General features: G+C 42.9%; 1 protein-coding gene across 1 annotated transcript in view; it reads left to right on the top strand.

The window, feature by feature from the left end:
• The window catches only part of ADAMTS2 (ADAM metallopeptidase with thrombospondin type 1 motif 2), a 189442-nt gene extending 163303 nt beyond the window's left edge, over positions 1-26139 (top strand). The window contains exons 11-22 of the mRNA XM_014948231.1: positions 1721-1866; positions 3277-3452; positions 7365-7498; positions 10351-10474; positions 11140-11220; positions 12643-12806; positions 13988-14147; positions 14831-14963; positions 17263-17470; positions 18259-18388; positions 19453-19542; positions 24015-26139. Coding sequence (XP_014803717.1) covers positions 1721-1866; positions 3277-3452; positions 7365-7498; positions 10351-10474; positions 11140-11220; positions 12643-12806; positions 13988-14147; positions 14831-14963; positions 17263-17470; positions 18259-18388; positions 19453-19542; positions 24015-24478 — 2010 coding nt within the window. The 3' untranslated portion in view covers positions 24479-26139. The remainder of the gene's footprint in view (positions 1-1720; positions 1867-3276; positions 3453-7364; positions 7499-10350; positions 10475-11139; positions 11221-12642; positions 12807-13987; positions 14148-14830; positions 14964-17262; positions 17471-18258; positions 18389-19452; positions 19543-24014) is intronic.
• Positions 26140-27089: the final 950 nt, after the last annotated feature.

Raw genomic sequence — 27089 nt, forward strand, 5'->3', positions numbered from 1 at the left:
TGAAGAAAGCAAAGGACATATTAGCATTTTGCATTTCTTTCATGCTTTGCTGAATTATCTCTTGTTCTGTCAAACAGCTAAGAAAAATCTGCCCATTACTGCTCCGGAGCAGGATTGGTATAATTGGCTTTGTGGTAACTCATCTATTTCATAGGTTTTGACTTTGAATATTTGAAGTCATGAGAAAGAACGAATAGTTGAAACCTAATTTTTGCTCTCTCTTCTACTCCTTGTCCAAGCAAATCAGCACCAAAATAAATTACAGGAATAAAGCGCCAGTCATTGAGCAGATTAGCAAATCAGTAAGCTGTGTCTTGTCACCGTTTTACTAATGATTCTCTCTTTAAATTCAGCATTATTAATGATTAGCCATCACTTTTAAATTTGTCTTCCAGATCACTAATCGCTCTATGCTTAAGAACGCTCTCCTGTTATATATCTTCTGATTTTGTTTTTGCTGGCAGCCTGCAGTTAGCCATATGCTCGGCTTGTGCCGCCTGCCAAATTCCTGCGTTCCAGGGCTTGTTAAGCTGTGTAAAATGTTGTTGTTGACTTGAATGTTAAGGAAAGTAAGTGACTGATTGCACTTGTTGTTATAGCCATCTGTGTGCCTGAGCCAGAGCTCTTATCCCGACAGTCACCGTTAACGCAGACAAACTGCGACAGTCTAACACAAAGCCGTTTGTTGGGCTGGAGATACTTTCCAGCACCCACACTTCATCAGTAGACTTTTATGAAAGCAAAAATAGCACCAGGAAGGGCCGGAACCTGTGATCCTTGAGAAAAATTCAACCTGAATTCAGCTAAGAAAAAATGCCTTGATTAGGGACTGCAGGAATTGGGGGGAAAGCATTGGCAGGTTTCTTTAACAAGAGGAGACAGTAGAGGGTATCAGTACTGAAGCTATGAAGGCCCTTTAAAAAATGTGTAAATACCTTATAGAGCATTGGCGGGTTTCTTTAACGAGAGGAGACAGTAGAGGGTATCAGTAATGAAGCTTTGAATGCCCTTTAAAAAATGTGTAAATACCTTATAGGTTTGGGGAATGTAGCAAATGGTGGTTTTCAACCTCTGTGGAATGACTGTATTAAAAATGAGTTAAAGGAAAAGAGGAAGCCTAGTAGGGCATGATTAATTGCACAGAAGTGGGACCATCCAGGGCTGCTCTCTGGTGAGTTGGTCAGTTTTACCATGAGATCTCCAGGGAGACTGCAAGAGTTCTTCATTTAATAGCAATAATACCTAAAATGTGAGCTGGCTTTAATTTCATGCCATTTCACTGGTCGTGTTTATTGCAGGAATATGTGTGCTGAGTTTGGAGCTGCGGGAGGGAGGGAGGGTGCTGCGGGGGCAGCTCTCACCAAGGCTGCCCAAAGTGCCTCCCAACGGGGACAGAGGCAGAATTTTACCTTTAGCCTCCAAGATTTGGTTATGTTGAAATCACCGCTGCAGACACGTGGTGATGGCATGTAATGCTGAGGGCAGTTCAAGGAACATGGTAGGCTTGAACCCTGCAAGGATGTATGTGTGTATTTAACGTGTAACTTCATAAAATCCGAGTTAGGGATCATGGCCATGATCTGACAGTGGATCTCACTACATTCTCCTGGTGGAAAAAAAAGCTAGAATGTGCGCCTAAAATGAAACCTGTTGTACTGCAGCTTCTCATATGATATAGTTTAATCATCTAGTCGTTTTGACAGCTGATTTTCTCTTTTAGCACTGCTTTAAAGGTCACTGCATCTGGCTAACACCGGACATCCTGAAGCAGGATGGGCACTGGGGGGCATGGAGTAAGTTTGGCTCTTGCTCTCGTACCTGTGGCACCGGGGTGAAGTACAGGACGCGGCAGTGTGACAACCCGCAGTGAGTACACGTACACCCACCTGCTTTTCTGGGGCAAACACATGGTGAGAGTCCTTGCTGAATTACTAGTGCAGGAATACACCAAAGGATGTCGAGTGGCGCTCGTTAAATCTGACCTGTAGTACATGTTGTCAGGAATTCTACTTTTGGCCCTTTAGCAAGTCATGAATCTTCTCTATTTCTCAGTTTATCCATCCATTAAGCTGTTAATGTAGCTACAAGGATCCTGAAAGTGCTGTTACACTATTGCATAAAGCATAAATAAAAGTTCAGGGCCCTGCTTATGTTTTATTTTGATATGTGAGTATGAAATAATAGCAGTGATTTCCTGGATTTCCTTTAATTCATATAACTTTTTAAATTTTTTTGTTTAATTCATCTTTTTTGATATTTCAAGAAAGTGGTCTTAAAACATTTTCAAACCAAGTTGGAACAAAGCTCCAGAGATCAGAACCTTCCCCAAAGTTAATTTTAGTGATATTGAATTGCTATGATAACTTATATATGGCTCATCTAGATCATGTAGATTGACTTAATTTCAGTAATACTGGGAGTATAATATATTTAATATAGATTGGTATGTACAAATGATATGAAATGTAAAATTATTGCTACCTTATTGTGATATGATAAAAAGTCAAGATCCTAATAGCAAGAACCAAAATAATTGTCAGAATTAAATTATTTTACCAGACATAATATTTTTAGCATCAACTTTCTCAATTTTTGCTGATAAAGTGATTGAACTTGACTAGTATTAAAAATCATCATTGATTAAGCATAAAACCTCAGCTTTTATGAAGCAGTGTCTTCTAGTGGAAATTGTTCTGTTAAGAAAAAGTTCTCATTTCAGCCTTTATTACGTTGGCAACATGAAAGTGACCTTTATAATTGTGGGCACGGTTTCAGTTGTAAAACTTATTTTCACACAGCAAAGGCCTAATGTACTGTTTAAAATGTTTTCTGTGATCCTGGAAGAGGTTGCACACCCAGCTGTGGCTCCTGAGCTGTGTGTTGCTGGATCTGAGTGTGAGCTGATGGGTGTCTGCGGGGGATGCAGCCGGGGCTGGGCTCTGTTTCTGGATTTGCCGCTGGCTTAGGGGGTGAATGTGAATGAGCTGCTTCATCTGCTTGTGTTTGCCTTTCCTGGGCAGCACCAAGAAAACAGCTTTTCTTGCCTTTATCAAGTGGTTTGAGGCTCTACTTGCAGAAATTGCTTTTTAAGAGCTAAATAAGTAACAGCAGGTTTTTAAAGGAAATGCGTATTTTCCCTACCAGAAATACATCGCTGGCTTCGTCAAATGCCTACTGACATGACTGGGAGTTAAATTACTCCTTAAAGGATTTGACAAACGCTTGATTCCTGCATTAAACAGCAAAACTGACGGTGGGTTTCTCTCCTCCCCACAGTCCTGCCAACGGAGGCCGCACATGCGTGGGGCCAAGCTACGAGTTCCAGTTGTGCAACACTCAGGACTGTCCCAAGGACTTTGAAGATTTCAGAGAGGAGCAGTGCCGGCAGTGGGACCCCTACTTTGAGTACCAGAACACAAAACACCACTGGCTCCCCTATGAACACGTCGATGGTGAGAGGACCCCTTTTTCCTATGAAAAGTAAAACCAGTTGCAAACATGAGTAAAAATTATATGAGGAGGGATAAAACTCTGGGGAAACGATGCCTCTCAAATCTGTTATGAGTTGGTTGCAGTGATCGGTGAATATCGGTGTATGAGTGATCTGATTCATATAATGTCCTTGGATTTTCAAAAAGCTTTGGACCCTGTTCCCCGATAACTGCTCTTAAACTGAGTTATCATGAGATAAAAGGGAATGGTTTTGCATGGGGGGCATGTCCCACAAGGACGGGTGCTGGGAGCATGGGTGCTGCTGAGCACGGGTGGCAGTGACCGGGAAAGGGAGCGAATGAGGTGATGGGCTTGTTATTCAGGCTAATTAGAATAAGAAAGCCCACAGTGAGAGCTGCAGAAGGACCTTGTGACACTAAGCAACTGAATGTGGCTGATGAAGTTTGGCGTTGATAAATGCCAATAATGGGTATGAGGATAAAAAATGGTAGGTGTGTATGGGTCTGTGCGCAAGGTGGGCTCTGAAGAGAAAGGTGTGGGAGTTGGGGATAGCTTTAGGAAAACATCTGCTCAGTGAGTGTGGAGAAGGGGATGGAGAGCACTGATCTGCCTCTGCATGGTGCCTCTGTGTTTTAAATGCTCCACCAATGTAACTCAAGTCATGCCCTTCTCATTGCAGCCCCCATTGCTAAAAAAAATATGGTCGAATTCAGAAATGCTTGAATAAAGCAAACATAAGCAGTGATTTCTGATTAGGGAGAGTTGAGATAAACGAGGACTTTTCACCATGAAAAAGTGATGATTTAGATTAAAAAGATAGAGTTACAGAATTATGAGTGGCATGAAGAGACTGAACACGGAATGGTTATTCACTGTTTCTCATAACACAAGACTGGGAACATCAAATAAAATTATCAGGTGGCAGATTTAAAGCAAATAAGAGGAAGTAAGTTTCTACACAGCACGTAATTAAACTGGAATTCATTGCCACAGGAAGCTGCAGGTGCCAGAAAGATTTAAAAGTGATTTAGAAAAATTCTTGAAAGTTCCATAATCCATTAAGAGCTATGAAACACCAAGCTTCAGCCATAACTTAGGAAGTCCCCAAGCTGCAGTTTACCAGAAAGTTGGGGAATATTCTGAGAGAAGTATCAGGTTTGTTGTCACATCTTCCTGCAAACGCTGCTGGCGCTGTCGGAGACAGGTGTTGGGTTGGATGGTGCTGGGTCTGAACCAGCGCGGTCGGTCGGATGTTCCGGGATCTCACAGAGATTGCTTCTCAGAACAAAAATGTTCTTATTCCTGTTAACGCCTCTGCTTAACTGGCAGTGAAAGTGCAGCTGGTTGATTTGGGCCATGAAGGCTGTTGCCGTGCTACTGCATGAAACCAGGCCAAGAAGGAGTTTTAGCAAGTTAAAAGGTAGAGGGCAATGGTCGATGAGGAGCACAGGCTGCTCGCTGTTTTTACACCTGGTCATGTTGTTTGAATGACCAGTCCTTCAGGACAAGGTTGGCCTGGAGAGGAGCAGGTACCCAAGCTGTCCTCAGTCAGGCATCCATGGCTGGGAGGAGAAGGGTCACTTTGGGTGAACCATTTTACATTCCAGGGAAAGGATACTTTGCCAGAAGTTAATGGCAAATTCCACGTAATTAATTTCCCTGACTTTCTTCCCAAAGAGTTCTCAGGGTTCCCTCATTCTTTTCACATCTTCTTGTGCAATCTGGGGTTTCCAGAGGCGCAGCCACAGCCTCACAGCTTAATTTCATGAAATAGCTTTGCTGGCACAAGGGAGGGGGGACGAACACTGTGGCCCGCAGGACCTTTGCTTCTGCTGTAGCCTTTGGAGCAGTCTGCTGCAAAGACCACTGAAACTAATCAGATGTTTTTCCATTAAATTCAATGGTTTCTGGGTCAGAAACCGGCTCTCTGATGTCTGGTTGCTGGGCACCGCTGGTGTCCCACGTATCTGTGGTGTACCTGCAGCCCCCTTTGTGAGAGGGACGTTCACCTGTGCAGGGTTATTGGAGAGAACAGCTTTTGTGTGAAAACAAAGTCAGAGGGTGGCTTCTGCTTGAACTCTAATGTATGTGAAACTCTCTTTTGTCGAGATAAGGCATATCAGCTCAGCTGGACGTGTCTGACACATTGTGTGTCTGATGGGGACAGGGAGGAGCGTCTCATCCCGTGGCCAGAGAAAAGACACCGAGCTGGGTTATTTGAGCACCCCGGTGCCACATCGTGCCATGGCCCCTCTCCTGCTCCAAGCCCCCTGAGCACCCCATCTCCCAGGCGCTGGGCTCAGGTACCCCCGTGCCATGTGTCTGCCAGGGCAGTGGAGAGTGACACAGCCTCAGTGAAATGAGAAGGAAACATATGGGAAGCAGGGAATCGACATGGTCGTGTCCACGCTCCTATACCTCTTCTGTGCCCAACAACAGTGAATAGAAAGGAGATTATTCTTTGCAATTAACAGGGTCCAATTTAACGGCGCTTGCACATTTACTGTTCCCATGAGGCAATAGGAAAAGAACCCTCTCTAAAATAAAGCCCTGCACAAAGATGTTGGCACCCAGTCAGACCTTCTGATACGCTCATTTAATCGCGTGCAGTGAATGTATGGTATGTGTGGGGTGGGTGTGGGTACATACCATGGGTGCGTGTCTGCGTACACGTCTGTGTCTTGTGCAGAGTTTAACATTTCTAATATATGCAAATACGTTAGGTCTGTCTGTGGCTATTATGATCTTAATAGCGCCCTATTAAGAATCTGCACAAAAGAAGTAAAAAGTACCTGCTTTAATATTTCGACCCTACATTTTTAGCGTGACATCTCTGCGCTGTTCAGGAGCAGTAACAAAGGTCTCTGATGTACCAATACCCAGTGGCCATGAGGACATCAGCAGCAATAACAAGGACTTTATTAAAAGAGGGCAGAGGCCATGGAACTGTACAGGGCAAGAACGCAAAGGGCCTGTGAAGATTTATTTTAATTCAACTGCAATAACAGAAAGGTCTTTATTGTTTTAAATGGTGGGAAAAGTGTCCCAACTTTTAATCATGTTAAAATAGCAGAATCTTTATTTGTTTCATCTAACAGAACAACCATCTGTTCTTCACTGCCAAGGAAAGCATAGTGAATCCTATTACGGGGCTGGGGAGAGCATGAGATGTGGGTAAAATGAAAGACACTGGTGGAATACAACTTTGTTCAGCCACTGACTGGTCATTTCAGCTCTCTTTTTTGTTCTTACCTCTTTGGAACAGGTTAGGAGAAAGAGGTACCCCTGTCTGGCTGTTTGTGCACGTGTTAGTAGTAAAAAACATTTTTTTTCTGAATCTCTTTGGCATCTCATCTTGTTTAATGATGTAAACTATCATAAATACAAGTACAACAATAAGGGAGAATTAACTTCATGTGTAGGCAGAAATAGTGTGGTCTGGCTGTCTCTGAAGACATTTTGGGTGCCAGATTCACCTGGTGTCAAACAGCAGCTTTTAATGGCAAAAGGACTTATGCTTTTCTCAGATTTAAGTGCAGTGCAGGAGAAACTGATGCAGAAACCTGCATCTCTCCCAGGTACTCAGGCAGCAGATTGCGGAAACCTCTGCCAGATTGCATCATCCGACAAAGGATTAAATAGAAGCCCCCCCCCGATCAAAGTAAATGATCTGTTATTTTTCAGACTGTCTGCTAATGATGACACGTGGGTGCTTTATGATTCAGCAGTTTCCAAGTGATCACATAGCCTTTGAAAGGGGATAAGCATTGATGATTTATGGGGTACCGTATTGCGTTCGGTGATGTATGCGAGGAAGAAGAGATTGCTAACGCTATTGAAAGTGTCGTTCACAAAGTCAGCAACTACCCTTAGAGCTGAACACGCACAATTTGGGTTATTTTATTTTTCAGCCAAGGAAAGGTGCCACCTGTATTGCGAATCAAAGGAGACAGGGGATGTGGTGTACATGAAAAGGATGGTACACGATGGGACCCGCTGCTCCTACAAAGATGCTTACAGCATCTGCGTGCGGGGAGACTGCTTGGTAAGCTTCTGAGTTTCAGAGTTTATTATTGTGAAAACATTTAAAATGGTAGCTCAAGTGTTTCTCCCCAAGAAGGACTATTTAAGTAAGTATAATAACGCTTTGGGCAATGAGGAGATTTCATTAGGATTATTGTCACAATATTATGTGTGATATTCACAGTTGCCATCACATTGCATGTGACTCAATTCCAACAGCGCCTACCTACACAAGTAATATTTAATGCAGTATTTTAAGATGAGCTATTACAATTAGGTTTCAATGAAAGCTTTTCCTGCTGAGGTTTAGTGGGGGTGGAATGTACAATGAAATAGGAATACGCAGCAGCTTTCAAGAAAAGCAGTGTTAAGGAAACATATGGGAAGCAGGGAATCGACATGGTCGTGTCCACGCTCCTATACCTCTTCTGTGCCCAACAACAGTGAATAGAAAGGAGATTATTCTTTGCAATTAACAGGGTCCAATTTAACGGCGCTTGCACATTTACTGTTCCCATGAGGCAATAGGAAAAGAACCCTCTCTAAAATAAAGCCCTGCACAAAGATGTTGGCACCCAGTCAGACCTTCTGATACGCTCATTTAATCGCGTGCAGTGAATGTATGGTATGTGCGGGGTGGGTGTGGGTACATACCATGGGTGCGTGTCTGCGTACACGTCTGTGTCTTGTGCAGAGTTTAACATTTCTAATATATGCAAATACGTTAGGTCTGTCTGTGGCTATTATGATCTTAATAGCGCCCTATTAAGAATCTGCACAAAAGAAGTAAAAAGTACCTGCTTTAATATTTCGACCCTACATTTTTAGCGTGACATCTCTGCGCTGTTCAGGAGCAGTAACAAAGGTCTCTGATGTACCAATACCCAGTGGCCATGAGGACATCAGCAGCAATAACAAGGACTTTATTAAAAGAGGGCAGAGGCCATGGAACTGTACAGGGCAAGAACGCAAAGGGCCTGTGAAGATTTATTTTAATTCAACTGCAATAACAGAAAGGTCTTTATTGTTTTAAATGGTGGGAAAAGTGTCCCAACTTTTAATCATGTTAAAATAGCAGAATCTTTATTTGTTTCATCTAACAGAACAACCATCTGTTCTTCACTGCCAAGGAAAGCATAGTGAATCCTATTACGGGGCTGGGGAGAGCATGAGATGTGGGTAAAATGAAAGACACTGGTGGAATACAACTTTGTTCAGCCACTGACTGGTCATTTCAGCTCTCTTTTTTGTTCTTACCTCTTTGGAACAGGTTAGGAGAAAGAGGTACCCCTGTCTGGCTGTTTGTGCACGTGTTAGTAGTAAAAAACATTTTTTTTCTGAATCTCTTTGGCATCTCATCTTGTTTAATGATGTAAACTATCATAAATACAAGTACAACAATAAGGGAGAATTAACTTCATGTGTAGGCAGAAATAGTGTGGTCTGGCTGTCTCTGAAGACATTTTGGGTGCCAGATTCACCTGGTGTCAAACAGCAGCTTTTAATGGCAAAAGGACTTATGCTTTTCTCAGATTTAAGTGCAGTGCAGGAGAAACTGATGCAGAAACCTGCATCTCTCCCAGGTACTCAGGCAGCAGATTGCGGAAACCTCTGCCAGATTGCATCATCCGACAAAGGATTAAATAGAAGCCCCCCCCCGATCAAAGTAAATGATCTGTTATTTTTCAGACTGTCTGCTAATGATGACACGTGGGTGCTTTATGATTCAGCAGTTTCCAAGTGATCACGTAGCCTTTGAAAGGGGATAAGCATTGATGATTTATGGGGTACCGTATTGCGTTCGGTGATGTATGCGAGGAAGAAGAGATTGCTAACGCTATTGAAAGTGTCGTTCACAAAGTCAGCAACTACCCTTAGAGCTGAACACGCACAATTTGGGTTATTTTATTTTTCAGCCAAGGAAAGGTGCCACCTGTATTGCGAATCAAAGGAGACAGGGGATGTGGTGTACATGAAAAGGATGGTACACGATGGGACCCGCTGCTCCTACAAAGATGCTTACAGCATCTGCGTGCGGGGAGACTGCTTGGTAAGCTTCTGAGTTTCAGAGTTTATTATTGTGAAAACATTTAAAATGGTAGCTCAAGTGTTTCTCCCCAAGAAGGACTATTTAAGTAAGTATAATAACGCTTTGGGCAATGAGGAGATTTCATTAGGATTATTGTCACAATATTATGTGTGATATTCACAGTTGCCATCACATTGCATGTGACTCAATTCCAACAGCGCCTACCTACACAAGTAATATTTAATGCAGTATTTTAAGATGAGCTATTACAATTAGGTTTCAATGAAAGCTTTTCCTGCTGAGGTTTAGTGGGGGTGGAATGTACAATGAAATAGGAATACGCAGCAGCTTTCAAGAAAAGCAGTGTTAAGATGTGGCTGATGTGTGTTCTCTCTGTATTTGATCGTGCTATTTTTAAAAAAAATCAATGACAGTTCCTCCAAGTTGGGGGATCTGCCGCAGGTCATCTTTCAGAGGAATTAGAGGCTCTGACTTAGCAAAGCACTGGTGGAGGTGCTTATCCTCACATAGATGCCTTGATTCTCCTGGAATTTAAGCATCTGCTTTGAGATAAGCTGAGGCTTAAGAGCTTTTCCTTAACTGTGCTGCTCTCCTCCAGCAAGAAGACCACTGTGAAACATAATATAAGAATATAATCACCTGATTGTCAGCTATTATAGGAACTGGAAGTTTTAAAACCTGTTTAGCTGTTGATCTTCCAAGAAAAACTACAATTTCTACTTCTTTGCTGAAGCAGGAGTCTGGTGTTTGATATCTGAAGTGAAAGCTCATTTGGCTTGAAGTGTGGATAAATAAGAATGATTGTTTTTCTCTTTTGTGCACAGAAAGTCGGGTGTGACAGGGTCATAGGTTCCACGAAGCAGGAAGACAAGTGTGGTGTTTGTGGAGGAGATAATTCCCACTGCAAAGTGGTGAAAGGAACATTTTCAAGAGTACCAAAGAAACAAGGTCAGTGCTTTCGGTGGCTGTTCTGGGGAATTCAGGGTATTTTTGTTTCATCTCTTCTGTTTCATGGAAAGTACCAGAGCAATCACAAGTCATTTGCAGCATCCCTAATTCCAGTAAACTCTCTGGACTTTACTTTGAGATGTGTCTAGAATTTGAAAATGAGGCTTTTGTCCTGTGGTCAGTTAAGTGTGCTGATCTCAGGGGCTGTGCATGCACAGAGGAGGGCTTCAGTGCTCCTTGTTGGAGCTTATTTGTGCCACTGATGTCACTCAGCTGCTCTGTCCGAGCCACTGGAGCGCTGCAATAAAATGTCATCATCTCTCACTGTCAGACAGGAGCTCTGTGGGTGCATATGGCACTCAAAGCCCATTTTAGTCTGAAGCAAAGTCTGTTGATGATACTAAAGGCATTTTTCTTCTGACCCAAAGCCCTTTGTCCTGTTATTTTCCATCACCTGGCACAGAAGTAGGGATGGGAATGATGCTGGATCAGGTTCAGCTTGCTGTAATACACCCTGCTTTTAGAAAATGAGATTTATTTAAAAACCTAAGACAGACTCTTCCTGTTTATGCATACTAACCAGTTACTATCTTTTCAAATACTACTTCTTCCTGTTTATGCATACTAACTAACCAGTTACTATCTTTTCAAATACTACAATAAAGGGCACATTAAGATGTTTGAAATTCCTGTTGGTGCAAGACATTTACTTATACAGGAAACAGACGCCACCAGTCATAATCTTGGTAAGTATGTAACAAGTAGGAAAATTTTCAGTCAGAATATTTTTTTTTTTTTCTACTCTCTATTTTTGTCTCTGGAGCTTGACAATGTGTTTATGCATTTGTTTACCCATTATCCTCCCACGCCACGTACCTCCCTTAAGTATGTTAAATTAGGAAACTTGTTTGGCAATTTGATTTCCCTGTGCTGTATTCCCTGGTGTCCTAACCAGAAGAGCTCTGCAATGGCATGTGCATGTGTGAGAGCTGCTGGAAGAGGAGCTGAATTACATTACAGGGTGCATCTCTCATAACGTGCTTCCCATCCTCGGTCATTTCCCAGCTACATCCAAATCCCTTTCGGATTCTGCCCCGTTGCTAACAGAATTGACACGAGGCTGCCCGATCAATCCCGCAGCTTAGAAAGTAATTGAAATCTGCTCCTCACAGTGCCCAGTAATCAATGCGAAGCAGTGTCTAGTAGGCTGTTATTAATTGGAAGTGGATTCACAGCGAATGGCCTGCTAATTGTATCGTGAGACATCCCAGCTTCTCACCAGCAAACGCTTCCCTCCTGCTCAGTGCAGCCTGGCCCCGGGGATCGGGAGAGCCATCGCTGGCCCATTCAAATGAGGTTCTTCTTTTGGTGTGGGGCAAGTGGGGGACATGGACACCTTGCTCTGTGAAGGCCAGAGGATGCTTGGGAAGCTGCTAGAGACAGAAGGGAGTTAAAATCTGGTGGTAAATAAACGGTGCCGGTTTCTTCTAACGAGGAGAGCACATTTTCCATCTGGGGGGAAAACCAAGAGTTCTGATAGAAAGGTGGCTGAAGTCTCTCCAGGTGATGGATGGGACACTGATGGTACCTGAACCGGAGGAATCAGGCACTGCACATGTTGACAGGCGCCTGCAAAGCCAGGGGAGCTAAAGCAGGGCTGTGTCGGTGTCAGGGCTGGGTCTGAGCAGGAGAATTAATACAGTGTCTGGCGTCTCGCTCTCACTGTGGGGACCCGCTGGGGGTCAGCCCCGTAGCCTTTCTCTCACGGAGCAGTAACAGCCCTCTGAGCTGCCCTACAACGTGTCGAAGAGCTGAGTAGCCGTGGGCCCCCCCGCTGGCTGTCAAATTGGCTCGGATTTGGGCAGTGGGTTCAGAAGTTGTTAGAGGGGAGCAGCAGACGGCCGCACGCGGCGCAGTCACGCTGGCCTCATTTCTCTGGCGAGGCAGGCTATGAAAAAGGGAAAAAAAGGGCGATTGATGTTCCCGGAGCTGAGCAGGAAAGCGTTGGCACTTCAGTGAAACACCTGAAAAAGTCTTTCCAAACCTGTGAGGGAACAGAGGGAAAGTGCACACTGGCCTTTCCTGCTTCTTCCAGTGGGACAAGAGCAGAACAAAAATCAAGATGAGAAGCAGATTTCTCGTATTCACTTTTCTTCTGTTGTTCCTAGCAATTAAAAATCGTGAAACGGGGAAATACATTCTAAGCGAAGACAACTATGTGCCAGACTCTAAAGTATTTATTGACATGGGTGTGGAGTGGGAGTATCGGAATGACGACGATAGAGAAACCGTGCAGACCATGGGGCCACTGCGTCATGGAATAGTTATTCTGGTAAGTCAAATGAAAACCATCTTCTACAGAACACAATGTCAGGGGTACGGAGCCATAATGTGCTATAAAATATATTAGATTCCTCTTGTGAGTTACAAGAAGACATCTGCTTCAATTATAAGACAATGGAAGATGTATTTTAATTCCCATCTCCTAATTCATTGCTCTGTACAAGAGCTGTTACAACTCAGGGTTATGTGTTGAGCAACTAACTCTCCTGATTATTTCCTGTGGATGGCCTAGCAAATGGCCACTGCGTAGAGAATCTCCAGCTTACTAATCATATCTGACACGTGAGCATTAGTTAACCAAAGGTCAAAATATTTTGTATCAGCTAGATCTAATAGCTCCTCCTCCCGTCCGTGTTTTGAAAATGTATCCCGTGGAGGCAGACACAGGATTCTTGTGTTTTCAGGCTGACTTTGTCAGGGCACAGCCAGTTCTGCACTTCCCAAACCCACCCAACTATATTCTTCTTTTATTGCAAGCCAGCAACCAAGAGATTGCCATGAGTAGGGGTATATTGGTTTGGAATCCCTCTGAAAGCAGCTGTAACGTGTTGATCTACACCAGCTGAACGTCAAAGGAGGAATAAATATTATGTTTTCAAAGGACCAATAATTTGCACTTTACTCAGATTGAGTTCTGGTTTTGTGCATTTGTCTTAGTGCAGTGTGATAGCAAAAACTCTTTCTATTGTTTATATTTCTGTCAGGATTAAGTAGCAAGCTTCACAGAATTCCCAGGATTATCATAAGAATATTTGTGTTTTATCAGAAATATAAGCAATTTTCTTCACTGCTTTCAGTTATCTGTGCATTTGAGTTTGCCTTGTCTTTTAGTGAAACTATCCATTTTCATTTGAGTACAACATTTCCTTCCTTTATGATGGGATATGGAAAAAATTTAGTATCATGAAGTCAGTCCAATGCTGGCAAGAAAAATCAGTCTAAATCAACAACAGTCTTTCTTAATATGCAGTTTAGAAACTCTGTGTCATAAGGACAGAGATACTTTTTCATCAGGGAAAAAAAAATGTGTTGAGTGCAGCTAAAAGGTTTAAATCCCTCCGGGGATGTTTTTATATCTGAGCCATGATGATTGCTATTTCACGTCGTCTCACATAGCTTCTGATATCAGTCTTCCATATCTTTCTTCCTTACATCTGTTTTTCTTACTAGGTGATTCCTCATGGTGGTGCCAAGATATCTTTGACTTACAAGTACATGATCCATGAAGATTCCTTGAATGTTGATAACAATAATGTCTTGGAAGAGGACTCGGTGTCATATGAATGGGCTTTGAAGAAATGGTCCCAATGTTCAAAACCTTGTGGAGGAGGTAAAAACAAAACCCCAGAGCATTCAAAATTGATTAAGAGAAAACTGAAAGAATGAACACCACGTGTGGAATTCATTGTCACAAGACATTAGGGAGACCAGGAGTATGAGAGGCTATTATTTAGGTTAAGAAATAGATAAACAAATAGTGAATGGAGTTTGAAATCAGATTTAAATGTTTTTGGAGGGAGATCTGGGGTGGCTCATTTCTGATTTATGTTTATGAAACTGAAAAATTGTACAAACGTGCAAGATTTGGATGAGGGTCTCCGAGCTGTGAGGGTGCCAAACCTCAAAGTGCCACAGGGCAGCCCTTAGGAAATCTGCATCCCATGGTGTGGACCTTGCAGTGTGAGCCCCCTGCTTTTGGGGCCACATGGAGACCCTGATGCCGTTCACCAGGCTGAGGGTCAAGCTGCAGCTGATGAGCAGGGCTGTACAGGTTTGCAGAAGGTTTTTTAAATGCTAGATGTTGTTGTTTTTCTCATTATAGCTTGTAGTGAAACATAAAGGGTATGAGCAATTCTGGGTGCTAAATCAACACGAGGAAGTGTTTATTCAGTGCAATTTACAGTTCCTCTTGCAGTGTGTTAAGCTGTAGTTCCAACTGTAACCTTTGCAGTTTGTTCTGAGTCCTGTGTACGATCTACCAGTACTGAAAATAAGAGGAGTCTCTTTCTCCAGGCTACCAGTTCACGAAATACGGCTGCCGGAGGAAGGCAGACCACAAGATGGTTCATCGGAGTTACTGCGAGTTGATCCAAAAGCCAAAGCCCATCCGCAGGGTGTGCAACCTCCAGGAGTGCTCCCAGCCCATGTAAGCATTGCTCCCACCAGCACTGCTGGGAGGCAGCAGGCATTGTACCCAGCTAGCACTTGTCACCTGAAAGAAGGTGACTTCAGCTTCACCTCCATCCATCATTAGAGGCGCAGGACTGTGAGGGTGTGATACTATATTCTGCTTGTAGAAATACTATTTCTAGGACTGCTGGTTCCTATTACTTCTGAAATAAGTTGTATTGGAAAAGAAGTGCTGTCTTGATCCAGACATTTGTGTTCAGGACATCTTGAGGTAATAAAAAATAGACATAAATTCAATTTATGCCAGTCGATTTTACACAGTGTGAATTAACCATGTAAGAACAAATTTACAGAGTGCTACATAAGCAAACCAATGTCGTGCAGCCTCTCAAACACAATCTTTCTAAAGTTCACTGTGTACTTTTTGACATTTAAACCCAGGGAAAAATATTTGACCTGTTAGATTTCTCTGGCTGCCCTCGTACAGCATGGTATGCCTGTTGTTCCTTCACCTTTGCTATCCAGTCAAGTGTTATAAGTACTTAAATTCACATTTTACAGGTGCTTTTTTTGACTGGCAGCAGGTTACTCCAGCCACATGTGGGACTCATATAGTCCTCATGTTGCTGCTGCAACAGGGAAGGAGTATTTTGATCCCAGCTTTTATCTCTGGGGACCAAGTTGAGATTCCAAGAAGCACAGCAAATAAGTAGAACATACCACACAATATTTCCTAACTTCCTTACCAAAAAACATTGAAATAGAGAAAAGTCAAGAAGCTGTGCCCCATAAACTCAGCACGGGTCAGGGTTTAACATTTATTTATTGGAAGACTGAAGTAATGACCTAACTATCTCAGGCTTTCTGGAAAGGACTGTATTCTTCTTTCAGCTGCAAATATAATTGGACCCAGGTACCACAAAGACTCAATAGGATCCTAAGTTGTACTTGGATTCCTGCATGTTTCAGTCACCTCTGTTTCCATAGAATGGCATCGGCACTTGTAGAGAGGAGAGGCAATTATTTAAGAGATTTTATGAAGCTCTGTGACACCCACTACACTAATATGCTACTTCTTCACTGTTGGGAAAAAAAATTGTATTTGTCTCAGAAATCACCTTGGAATTCATGGCTTTGTGCTCCCCAGCGCTCGCCTTCCTCCGCAGCTGTGTAGTTTCAATAGGCTACAAAGAGAAAGTTGGGTGCAATTGCCACTTCACTTTTTATTTAACTCGAACATTTAGTGCATTGCCTTGTGCTTTGACTATTTCTAAACCCAGGATTTTATCAGTACTTTAGTACAATTGCTTCAAACTCAGGATATTTCTTCAGACTATATATATTTTTTTTGTTAAAGTTTATCATATAATACTGTTTACATTGAACAGCATTTCCTTCTTGCAGATCTCTGCATTATGTAAATATTTATAGACTGCTGTATATCTTCACTTACTTGATTATGACCAAGCTTTCAGCAGTCTACATAAATTTCTTTTGGTCCTGTCTGTCCTTGTTGCTCTTCTCGAAGTTCCATAGAATTTGTAGCTGTAGTTCTTAAGCCAGTTTGAATGATCAACGAAGTTTTCAACTACACCACATTACAAGCCGTGGGTTTCATTTCTCAGTGGCCAAACTGATTTACACATTAGAAGGTCTGAATTCATGATTTTCAGTGGAGTGTTGCTTTCCCCATGACTAAACGTTTATGAGGCTGAGGACCCCAGTTTGCCCGAGCTCAGGACACACAGCACCGATGGCATAGCTGGGTTTCCCAGTGCTTCAGCAGATGGTGACCAGCATGGCCAGCCATGTGGAGTGTCCATATATGGGCCAGGCTGGAGCTCCATTTCTAGCCCAAATGTTTTGGATTCCCTGCTGTGGGAGCCGGCTGTAGCTCAGGTCTCCCTACATTGTGAGACAAAGCACAGCTCATGCACTGAGACGTGGGAAGCTCAGCAGCACCCTTGGGTGGCTGCTTTTGACTTAAAAACTACTGTATTTTTGTGTGCAGTCTTGGAAGGGCCAGTTTAAAATCAAAGCAAAAGAAGCAAAGAATAATGCTAATCTCAGAGATAATGAGAAACAGGACATGATCAAAACCCCCTCAAGAAACTGCTGGTGGTTTTTCATATCTTCTTTATTTTCTCACTAATCTGCTGGTGGTTTTTCATATCTTCTTTATTTTCCGTATCGGAACTAGTATTAACATCCCGTTAAACCTTTGTTTAAGAGTTACAGTTCAACAGACAGTCTGAACTCACCTAATTTAGGAGAGAGAACATTTTACTCAACTTCTTCTCTTTTTGCCACCCCAGATGGGTTACAGGAGAATGGGAGCCTTGCAGCAAAAGCTGTGGGAAAACAGGATATCAAGTCCGATCTGTCCGATGCATCCAACCCCTGCACGATAACACAAATCGGTCTGTTCATACCAAGTACTGCAACAACGACCGTCCAGAGGGCAGGAGGCCTTGCAACCGGGAGCTTTGCCCAGCGCAGTGGAGAATAGGACCCTGGTCACAGGTCGGTCTCTTGCTGGAGGTCTCAAGCAACTGATTTCTTATAATTCAGGGGAGAAAATCTTGGCAATTGTTCTGTGCTTTCTATTCAAATGCACTGACACACTAAACTAATACCTACAGGAGGGTGTATTGCTTTCACTGCTACCAAACGAATGCCACAGAAAGTGAGTTTGATGGAGAGATGGTGGTGATGAAAGAGCCAGTGGAGCCATCCTGCAGTGATGCTGGGTGATCCAGATCCCGTGATCCACCCATCTGGGGCGGCAGCATCAGGAAAGCTGAATTCTACCTGCTCACAATCATTGACTTAAGCTTGAGAGAAGGGCAATTAACTCTTTTTATCACTTATTTTCTTTCAAGTAAAGAAGACTTTAAAGTCTTCAGATGCTGTGATTAAGGGCACTAAGGAAGTTAGGTACCAACACTCATGGAGATTCAAAGGTGGGAGCGTCTTAGATGTGAAGGCCACCTGTGGTGCACACTGGGAATTAACTCCTCACATTTGCAATTGTTTCTCTACTGCTCAGATTGTAAACTCTTTCTTGGAACTACTGATATATCACAAAAAGCAGAATCACAGAATCACAAGCGGTTGGAAGGGACCTCCGGAAATCTAGTCCAACCCCCCAAAAGCAGTGGTGCTCCTTCTTAGTTACCATAGGTACTAAATGTTTAGATAATGTACTGTGTCAGCTTGAATCAAGGGCAGTGGTTTAAAATTTAAAACATAATTTCTACTCGATTGTTTCCAAGTGGTGACTGGGGTCTTACTGGTGCATCTCCTTTCAGTGCTCTGTCAGCTGTGGCAATGGGACGCAGGATCGCCCAGTCCTGTGCCGGACCAGGGACAATGCTATTGGCCTTTGTAAGGACAATAAACCAGAGACTGTTAGGATTTGCAGACTACCTCCATGTCCAAGTAAGTGCTTGTCTTCTCTAGCATATATTACTTGCTGAAAAAAAATAATTATTGCCTTTATTTGAAATGCCTTCATTGAATTCATACTTGTGTGCCTTTATTTTAAATGCCTTCATTGAATTCATACTTGTGTGCTCCATCTGCCTGGGGTGGCAGTTCTCCACAGCCCTGGTTTTGAGCAGACTTTCCAACTGTAGAGCTGTTGTGTGGCTGATGGGCTTCTTGGACATGCGGTTGTTCTTTTCTCGTGGTGGGGAGCACCACTTGCCCCAGGGCAGCATGAGAAGCTGGGGCAGACCTCAGGAGAGTGCTGATGGCTGGGTCCAGCCAGCAGATGACAACTCCTCTGGAGTCCTGCTCCTCTGAGACATGCTGGGCTCGGCAGGAGGCTGGTGGGTTGTGGCTAATCAATGGCATCATGTTAAAGATGCCTCTTTGCATTCCCCACCTCCAGCAACAGTCCCAGGCTTCTTTTCCATTCTGTCAAGCACAGGTTATCTTCAGGGGGTTATCCAACTAATTTTTTTTAAGCTATAATAAATTTGTCCCTAGTTAATCCAGGACACTAATGCCTTTATCCTCGTTAGCTTTTCAGTTGTTTACAAATGATACTTGTGAGATCATTTTACATATTTCTAGTACTAAGTAATTCATATTTTTCTTTTATTCCAGATGTATTTCTCAGGGTAGTTTTTGATTCCTAATTAATTAGAACCAAGCTGTTAATTACGGTCTCCAATACAAAGCCTTTTTAGAGGCATTATAGCTAAACTAGACGGGATGTATCTTAGGTCATACTTAATGCTGCTGTGAGAAACACTGCTGGAAAATTGGCCTTTGGGCTGTCTTCAGTGTTGGCTTTCAAGTCTGAGGCACGAGTTGTAGCAAACTGGCTAAACAGCACCCTCTGCCCAAAACTGCACAGCCTGGTCATAGTCCTTCCCCAGCTCCTTCACCATCAGAACCCACTCACTCTCTTGGTTTATCACCTTCTGACAGGGCAACTACTTGCTGCTAATACATGTTGTGTTACATCTTTTTTCTTTTTTTCCCCTCTATTCAAGGAAATGTTTCTGACCCTTCGAAGAAAACCTACATGATACAATGGCTGTCAAGACCTGATCCAGACTACCCCATCCAGAAAATATCTTCAAGTAAAAGACCCATTTATAACTCTGCCTTTGCCCTTAAATGCATGCCACATCGAATGTGGACTTTGCCTTTTGCTCTCTTCTTCTCTCTATGCGGAAAGTTCCCTTGACTTTGCCAAGTTTAAATCTTGGGCTGAATCTTTTTTTCACACCAGGCACTTGGTGCTCGGTGTCTTTCTTCTCTGGAGCTTGCGTAGCACTGGTGGTGGAGGTCTTGAAGTGTTGGATGTGTGAAGTTGGATCTCCACGGTATGTTGCAGTCCTCCGAAAGGGAGCTGGGATCGGTTTGCTTGTTGCTTGGTGATGGTGAAAAAAGGCTCTTACTGGTTCATGATGTTCAGTTTGATAGCAAAACTGAGAACTTATTGTGAATGTGATCACATCACAATAATGACACCTTGTAGTGCTAAAGTTCTCCTTTATCTAAAAGCCCTAAATCTCATAGCTCTCTAGTCTCAGTTCGCCGACAGGGTAGTCTGATGAGTGAAAGAATTTTTCCATTCCATTTTCCTTTGCGGTGCCATTGCTTTCCTCACCCTTGCTGCTCATTTTTTATTCCTGACCCTCACGTTTATGTTTCTAACCCATGGAGGGCTCACTGGGAAGCAGAAGCTCAATTTCTGTTGGTACTTTCCATGCTGCTATGACACCGCCTGCTCTCGCCAAACTCCTGGCGGTGGTTTGACATATTTTTTCCTTGCGAAAAGCTGCATTTGTTTTTCCCGTTGCACAATTTTCTGCCAGTTTTGCGAACGTTCACTTTAGAAACAAAACTGAAGCAGAACAGGCGTGGTCCACGGTGAAGGTTGCGTGGTGGTGTTTTTCTTAACCTGGCGGAGGCAATACGATGTTTTCATCGACAACGATGTCTCCAGCTGCTCAGCATGGAGCTGTTTATACTCATTACATCTTTGGTCTTTTTTCACCATGTGCATGTCTGACTTGAGTGGTACGGTTGTATGTGTGCGTGTGTGTGTATGCTCTATAGATGTGTCAACTGGCAAACATAACAGTGTGAATTACTACAGAATTACCTCAATTTTTATTGCTTTTTTCGCTTAGAAGAAGAATTTTAGAAAAATGCCTTAATGTTGAAATGTAAATGGCATTAATTTACCAGATCCAGCTTTAAATATAAACAGTACACTGGTACCTTGAGTTAATCTTCATATGGAGTGTTTTTACTTGAATGATAACTATTGGAAGGCAGTAAATTTAATCCGAGGTTAATTTGCACAGTGCATATCCATATCTTCATCAAGACAGGATTGTGACCTAACCTACTGAAATTTAACTGGAATTCTTGCTTCACCTTCTGTGTTTGTGTTGGAGATTTGGAATTCACAAGTCATAAACCTGTTTGTGACAGTCAGTACCAATAGTAGAAGCGTATCAACTTTAAAGCTGCAGTCTTGGAGCAAATTACTACCTTATTGCATTGATCATGTTCTTTGGAAAAGTGGCATTTTTGAATCTTTGGGTCTTCAACAGTGTAGCACTTCAAACTTGTCATTATCATGTGATCACATATTTAAATTTTGCTGTTAATATGATAATTTCCTGAAACATGTTAACAATTTACATGACAAGGTGAAAAAGCAAAGACACGTATCTGGCACTGAATACTGTTATGTAAAATAATTGGTGTTTAACTGTATAAATATATTCATGACTGTTACCTTTAAATAGACAATGTTTAGTGATGTTTCAAGAGATGGGTGGCTATAGAGAATGGTGCAATAAGGTATCTGGGCATTGTGCACTATGTCTATATGCACTTTGGTTTATCAGGGATATTTTATTAGTGTTTTGTATGTATTTAACATAATATTAAAGATGTGCCAATTCAGTTTGCTTTTCAATATTTTTTTATGAGACTAATGTGTACCAAAGTGACTGTGAAACTGATTTATTTTTTTCTTACTGATGTTTTGAAGATATACTTCCAGTCTGTCATGCATACTGCAAGTAAAAATAAATAAAAGTTCAGTAAATCTGGATATTTTGGCTTGGCTAGAGGATGAGAATTTCATTCTAACATTCATAAGTTAGAGAGTTTATTTATATAACTTATCAGATGTCACCAAACATATTACATAATGCAGTTTTATTTTCATGTGTTTTTAAACTTGATGTTACATATTTTTGATAGGAAAAAAAAAAGGCATTTTTCTAAAGGGGCTTTTAGTGATTCTTACAAAGCCAAGAACAGATCTGCCTTGTTTAAACTACGTCTTTTGGCTTTTATTTTGCAAGCCGTTTGGAGAAGCTTGCATTAAGGTCATGCAACACCAGGCAAAATGTTCAAAGGGGACCCTACCTGGTATGTAAGAAGTATATAAGGCTCTATAGGCACGTGCAGTCCTTTGTGTAGAGTTGTGCATGCAGATATGAACAATTCCAGCTCTTTAAGACTGGTTTGAAAACGTCTTTAAAACCAAGGCACTATTCTTAGGTTCCTAAGGCAGGAGTTGTTCTTTTTTTCCAGCAGCATCTGAATTTAGCATTTGAAAAATACGAAAACGAATTGACACGTTTCAAAATAGGAACCAGAATTTTACTTTTCTGCAACAAATGCAACAATTGGGGCATAAAGACAATGGATGGAAGGTGTTTCCACCTTCCTCAGCCACCACTAGCATTTTATAGCAGCAGCACCAGTTGCTGGTTTACTTTAGACTGATATGTTTGCCAATTAAACACCTATAATGCCCTATTTTGTTAACTGAGGATGAGTGGGGAAGCAACACCTACGCTGTCTGAGCTCACTCGGTATCTCTGAATCTGCTCTGGTTCTCTCCTTTGCTGTGAGGTTGCTGACAGGGTAAGTCAGTGTTGGCAGTGGGATGAGCCCCAGTAAGAGGTGACTGGGGGACGCTGTCTGCCACCCGGTACGCGCTAAATAAAGGCGAGTAATTGGGTTACTCATCCTTTACTGTAAGAGGAGGTGGAAATGTAGTAAGAGCAGGGAGAGAGGCAGAAGTGATTTCATCTGTGGCTCAGCACTCTGGTCACAGAGAAAAATATTTTGTTACCAATTATGCCAAGTGTTGGTCGGGCAGCCTTTCTCCTCGCCCTCTCCTCTCCTGCAAGCCCTCTGACTCCTCTTTCTTTCAGCATGGGCTGTGTTGGGATTTTTTCCTTCACTGCAGTTCCCAGTTGTTCCTGGCCCCATCGCTTCAGCCCCAAGGCACGGGAGTTGTAGAGTGTGTATGTAGGACAGAGGACAGGTAGCCCTCTCTCCAAGCTTGCTAGCCCTTCTCCATCCATCCATCCATCTGCTGCCAATACCCGCTGTCCTGTACCTCCTCTGAGCAGAAACCACAAGGGCTTGAGTAATCTCTCAGGAGACGTCTGTTAATGTTTCTCAGACAGTAAAACAGTTTGACCAGCTCCCTTTAACCCCTTCACCTACCTTTTGCCACCTGTATTTCAGGAAGATCAGGATCTGCCATAACACCTGTATCATAGCGCAGATTGTCCTAACAGCTATTGACAGCTTAAATCATGTCAGTTATTGTTCTGTCTCTTTTATTACAGTTTTTTGGTCAGTGACACAAAAATCAGGACTTGTTACTGGGTCTCCCAGTCACCAGTGGACTGGCTTGGCTCCATCGCACTGGAGTTTGTTGTCCTGAAAAATATCAGCTCCCTTTCAGGAGGAGGAGAAAAGCCTTTTGCAAAATGCACTGCTTTTCTCTCAAGCAAGGGACGTGCTCAGGCAACGCTGCTGTTTTCAGAGTGGAGGTACCTGGTGAAAAAAACCACTCCAATGGGAGATGGATTAATTCTGAGAGTTACATGGCACACATAGAAATCAGACTTGACTTCTTGAGACAGTTCAGATAAATATAAATTACCCCTGACCATGGTTAGTCACTGTTAGATTGCAGAAAAGCACAGATTTGACTGCTTGAGACAGTTCAGATAAATATAAACTACCCCTGACCGTGGTTAGTCACTGTTAGATTGCAGAAAAGCATTAAAAGGAGTGAGGAGGGGGAAAAGGTTTCTCAATATAAACCTTGATGACTTTTGGGGGGGCTTAATGTAGCTTTAGCAACAAGAAATGAGGAGGGAGAAGAGGTTTCTCAATATAAACTTTGATGACTTTTGGGGGGCTTAATGTAGCTTTAGCAACAAGAAGGCACTACTGGTGTGTTTTGAACTCTAAGCCATGGCAGGACCAGACGTCATGGTCTTTGTGGTACTACTTGCAGAATGTGAAGCCAGTGTTATGGCCCAGCGTGGATGGGGCAGGTACAAAGAGTTCAGATCAGCTTTTGCATCCCTTGGACTGAGTTGAGTTTTAGTTAATATTAAGCCTGCTTCTGCTTATAGAAGGCTCATTTCCCAGTTTCCCATCTCACTTTAAATACCAAACCCTCTGCCCACTGCCAAAGCTTCAGCTGTGTTTCTTTTTCTGATTAATGTGAAGATGCTCTTTATTTATCTGTTCCCTTTTTCTCTTTCAGAAGATCATTGTCAAGGAGACAAGTCAATGTTTTGTCGCATGGAGGTTCTCTCCCGTTACTGCTCCATTCCTGGTTACAATAAGCTGTGTTGCAAGTCCTGTAATATGTACAGCAACATAACAGAGGATGGCAATGTAACTGATTCTAACGTAAATAAGAATAATGTCATTGAGGAGGAGCTCCTGACAACCCTCAGCCCTCCCACGGGAGTGTCCACCACACAGTCTGCCACCAGCCCTCCTCCCGTTTCCAAAACACGTGCACCTCCTTCCAACGCAACCGAGGAGCACCCAGAAATCAATGCGGTGGATGTTCCCTATAAAATCGATGGGCTGGATAACGAAGTGTCACAGCACAACATCATTACACGGAGGAGGATACCTTATGAAAGGACAAGGAATCAAAGAATTCAGGAGCTGATTGCTGAGAAAAGGAAAAAAGAGACTCTTAGGAAAATAAACTAAAATGGAAATATGGCACAAGCAACATTTTTCTCTTATAGAGATGTTACCAACATCATAATATTGCCCATGTCGTAGAGACTAAAAATGGGGAAAAATCAAAGTGGTGCTATGGCAGAGATGCCAAATTCTAAAGCCTACTATAAATGGAAATGACAGATTGTTTCATAAGTGCTAATCTGAAGACTTTAATGGCTAGGTTTACAGGGTACGGTAGAGTATTAGTGCAATATCATTACAGCCTTTCACTGAATCCAAACAAGCCGTAATACCTAGGCCAGGTTAGCAGGTTTCTTGTTTATGGGCTCTTTAAAGTCTTCTGTGCTTGGGAATAGTAATGGGAGTTACACTTAGGATGGAGGAAAACAGTCCCAAGACATAATAAATCCCTCTGACACCGACAAGCAGGCGGTCACAGATGCTGTGATGTTTCTGTGCGTTGCATAAACCCGGGCACTAACTCAGCCCCCGGTTCAGGAAGGTACTTAAGGACGTGCCAGGCTGAGTCTCGCTGACTTTAGCAGAGCTGCTCCTGTGCTCACAGCCAGGCATGTGCTTTCAGAGCTTTCTTAACCGGGACTGCATAAGAAAAATATACAGAAAATTCTGTAGCCATGTATTTATGTGTAAATTAAAAAAAACAACAACTGGCAAACAGTAGTTTACATATTTCCATAAACAGTTTCAAAGGATTCTCCAAAACTTTGGAATAATTGCAAGACTTTTAGTAGGGTAGATCCAGCCAACTTGGACTTGACAACATCCTAGTCTTTCTGTTTACAATTATCCATATTTTTGATAGTCATTAAGTTCCTGCAATGCAACAGCCTCAGTGATCTTTGTTGGTTGGTGCTTTTTTTTGTTGGTCTGGTTTTTTTTTCTACCCACATACTGTTTAAGTTAAAGATGACTGGATTCTTGTTGTCTTTTCTTTGGTGCTTTGTCAAGAAAACTTTTTTTTTTCTTTTCCTCCCATAGGATGAGGTTATTTCAGAGGAAATAATTTTGTATTATTTTCCTTTCCTTAGGACAGCTTTATTGGTGCAGAAGTGAACAATTGCCCTTATATAGACACGTACATCCACACACATACACGTGTACGCACAGTACCAGGTCTGCTAGAAACCTTAGGAGGTGTCACCTGACAACCCTTTGAGTACTTCCTTTCCCCTCAGGGTCATCGTGGTTTTCATAGCTCATTTTGAGTTCCTGGTTGGCGATCAGAAGATGAGTTCAGCTTGGCCCTAACACCACAGATTGGCCCGCACTGGTTCCTGCTGCGGGTGGCATCTGAGCAGTTTTCCTTCTGTCTCCCAGCTTGGACTCTTCCATTTGTTTCCTCTTTGCTGGTAAACCTCCTGCAGAGAGCAGGGCTTCCCTGAACTCCTCCTTTTACCAGTAGGTAGGTCTGATGGCTCCTAATTCAGATTTTCCAGTCTGAGAATAAGATCTCATTCTCCAGCCTGAGCTGGTCTTCGTTTGAAGCGGCGCCAGTCGTTAATCCTGTGTGTACAGTCACCTAATGGTGGGAAATGTGCTGAGTTTCCAGCAATGTGTAACCTCTTCTGTGGCCTGGCTGCTGGCGAAGAGCTTCAGAAGTGTCGCAAGGTGAACCACGTGTGGCTTCCTGCAACCCTGCCTTCTGCCTTCCACCACCACGGTGGAATGAGCTGCCCAGTCTCTTCAGAACAAGCTGGTCCTGCTGGAAAGGAGGTGAGAGCCTGCAGGAGCACTGAGATGTTGAACTGCTCTGGCCTGTGGCCAGAAGTCTTTGAAGGACAAGACCTGGTTTAAGAAAAATACTTTATGAAGATACTCGCCAAAGCAGAGAAGAAATATTTTCGGCTGGTGTGATGGCATCAAACATGCCTTTTTACAGAGAACGAAGGTGATACACTTAAGGGAGCGTTTAGGACCAGCTCAGATGGTACAGGGGTGGGAGTTACACTGAAGACCATGAAGACTTGGAAGCATAAGAGTCCTGGTAAAGGTCCAGAGTGCTAGGAAACATCTCCTGGGCCAAGCAGACGTGGCTGCAGATGTGAAATCAGCAGCCAGCGCAAGCAACGAAGTAATCTGTTCTGCTTTTGAAAAGTAAAACCAAAGCTCCGCAGCTTGGCAGCGCTGAGCAGCAGCTGGCGGGGGCAGTGGCAGGAGTCTCACCCCAGGCTTTAATTTGTGAGACATCAAGCAGTTGAAGGTTGCTTGTCTTTAGTTGCCCACATGGTAGCCTTTGTTTGCCCCAGCCCCACTCCAGGGCCTGCCTGCCATTACAGAGCCCTGGGCAAGCCCAGCAATGGCCCCAGGAGCCATTTGTGGCCACCAAAAGACAGGACAAGCTTTAGTAACAGCACAGGGTCAGGCCACATCTGTGCAAATCAGAGCAGTGTAGTAGTGAGCACTGAAGGGGAAAAAAAACCCCACCATGCTACTTATTAGCGAGGAAGACATGTCTAAATCAACATCATCCCAGTTGCTGTGCCAAGCTGTAGCTGGGCTCCCAGCCTGTGGACAGAGTGAGTATTTCTTGCCTTCCACACTTCCTTTACCCAGATGTGGTTTGTGTAAAACTCATCTTTTCCCCTTCAAGTTATTATTCTGCTTTTATCTCTGT

The sequence above is a fragment of the Calidris pugnax genome, unplaced genomic scaffold (assembly GCF_001431845.1).
Source record: "Calidris pugnax isolate Ruff unplaced genomic scaffold, ASM143184v1 scaffold27, whole genome shotgun sequence".
Lineage (NCBI taxonomy): Eukaryota > Metazoa > Chordata > Aves > Charadriiformes > Scolopacidae > Calidris > Calidris pugnax.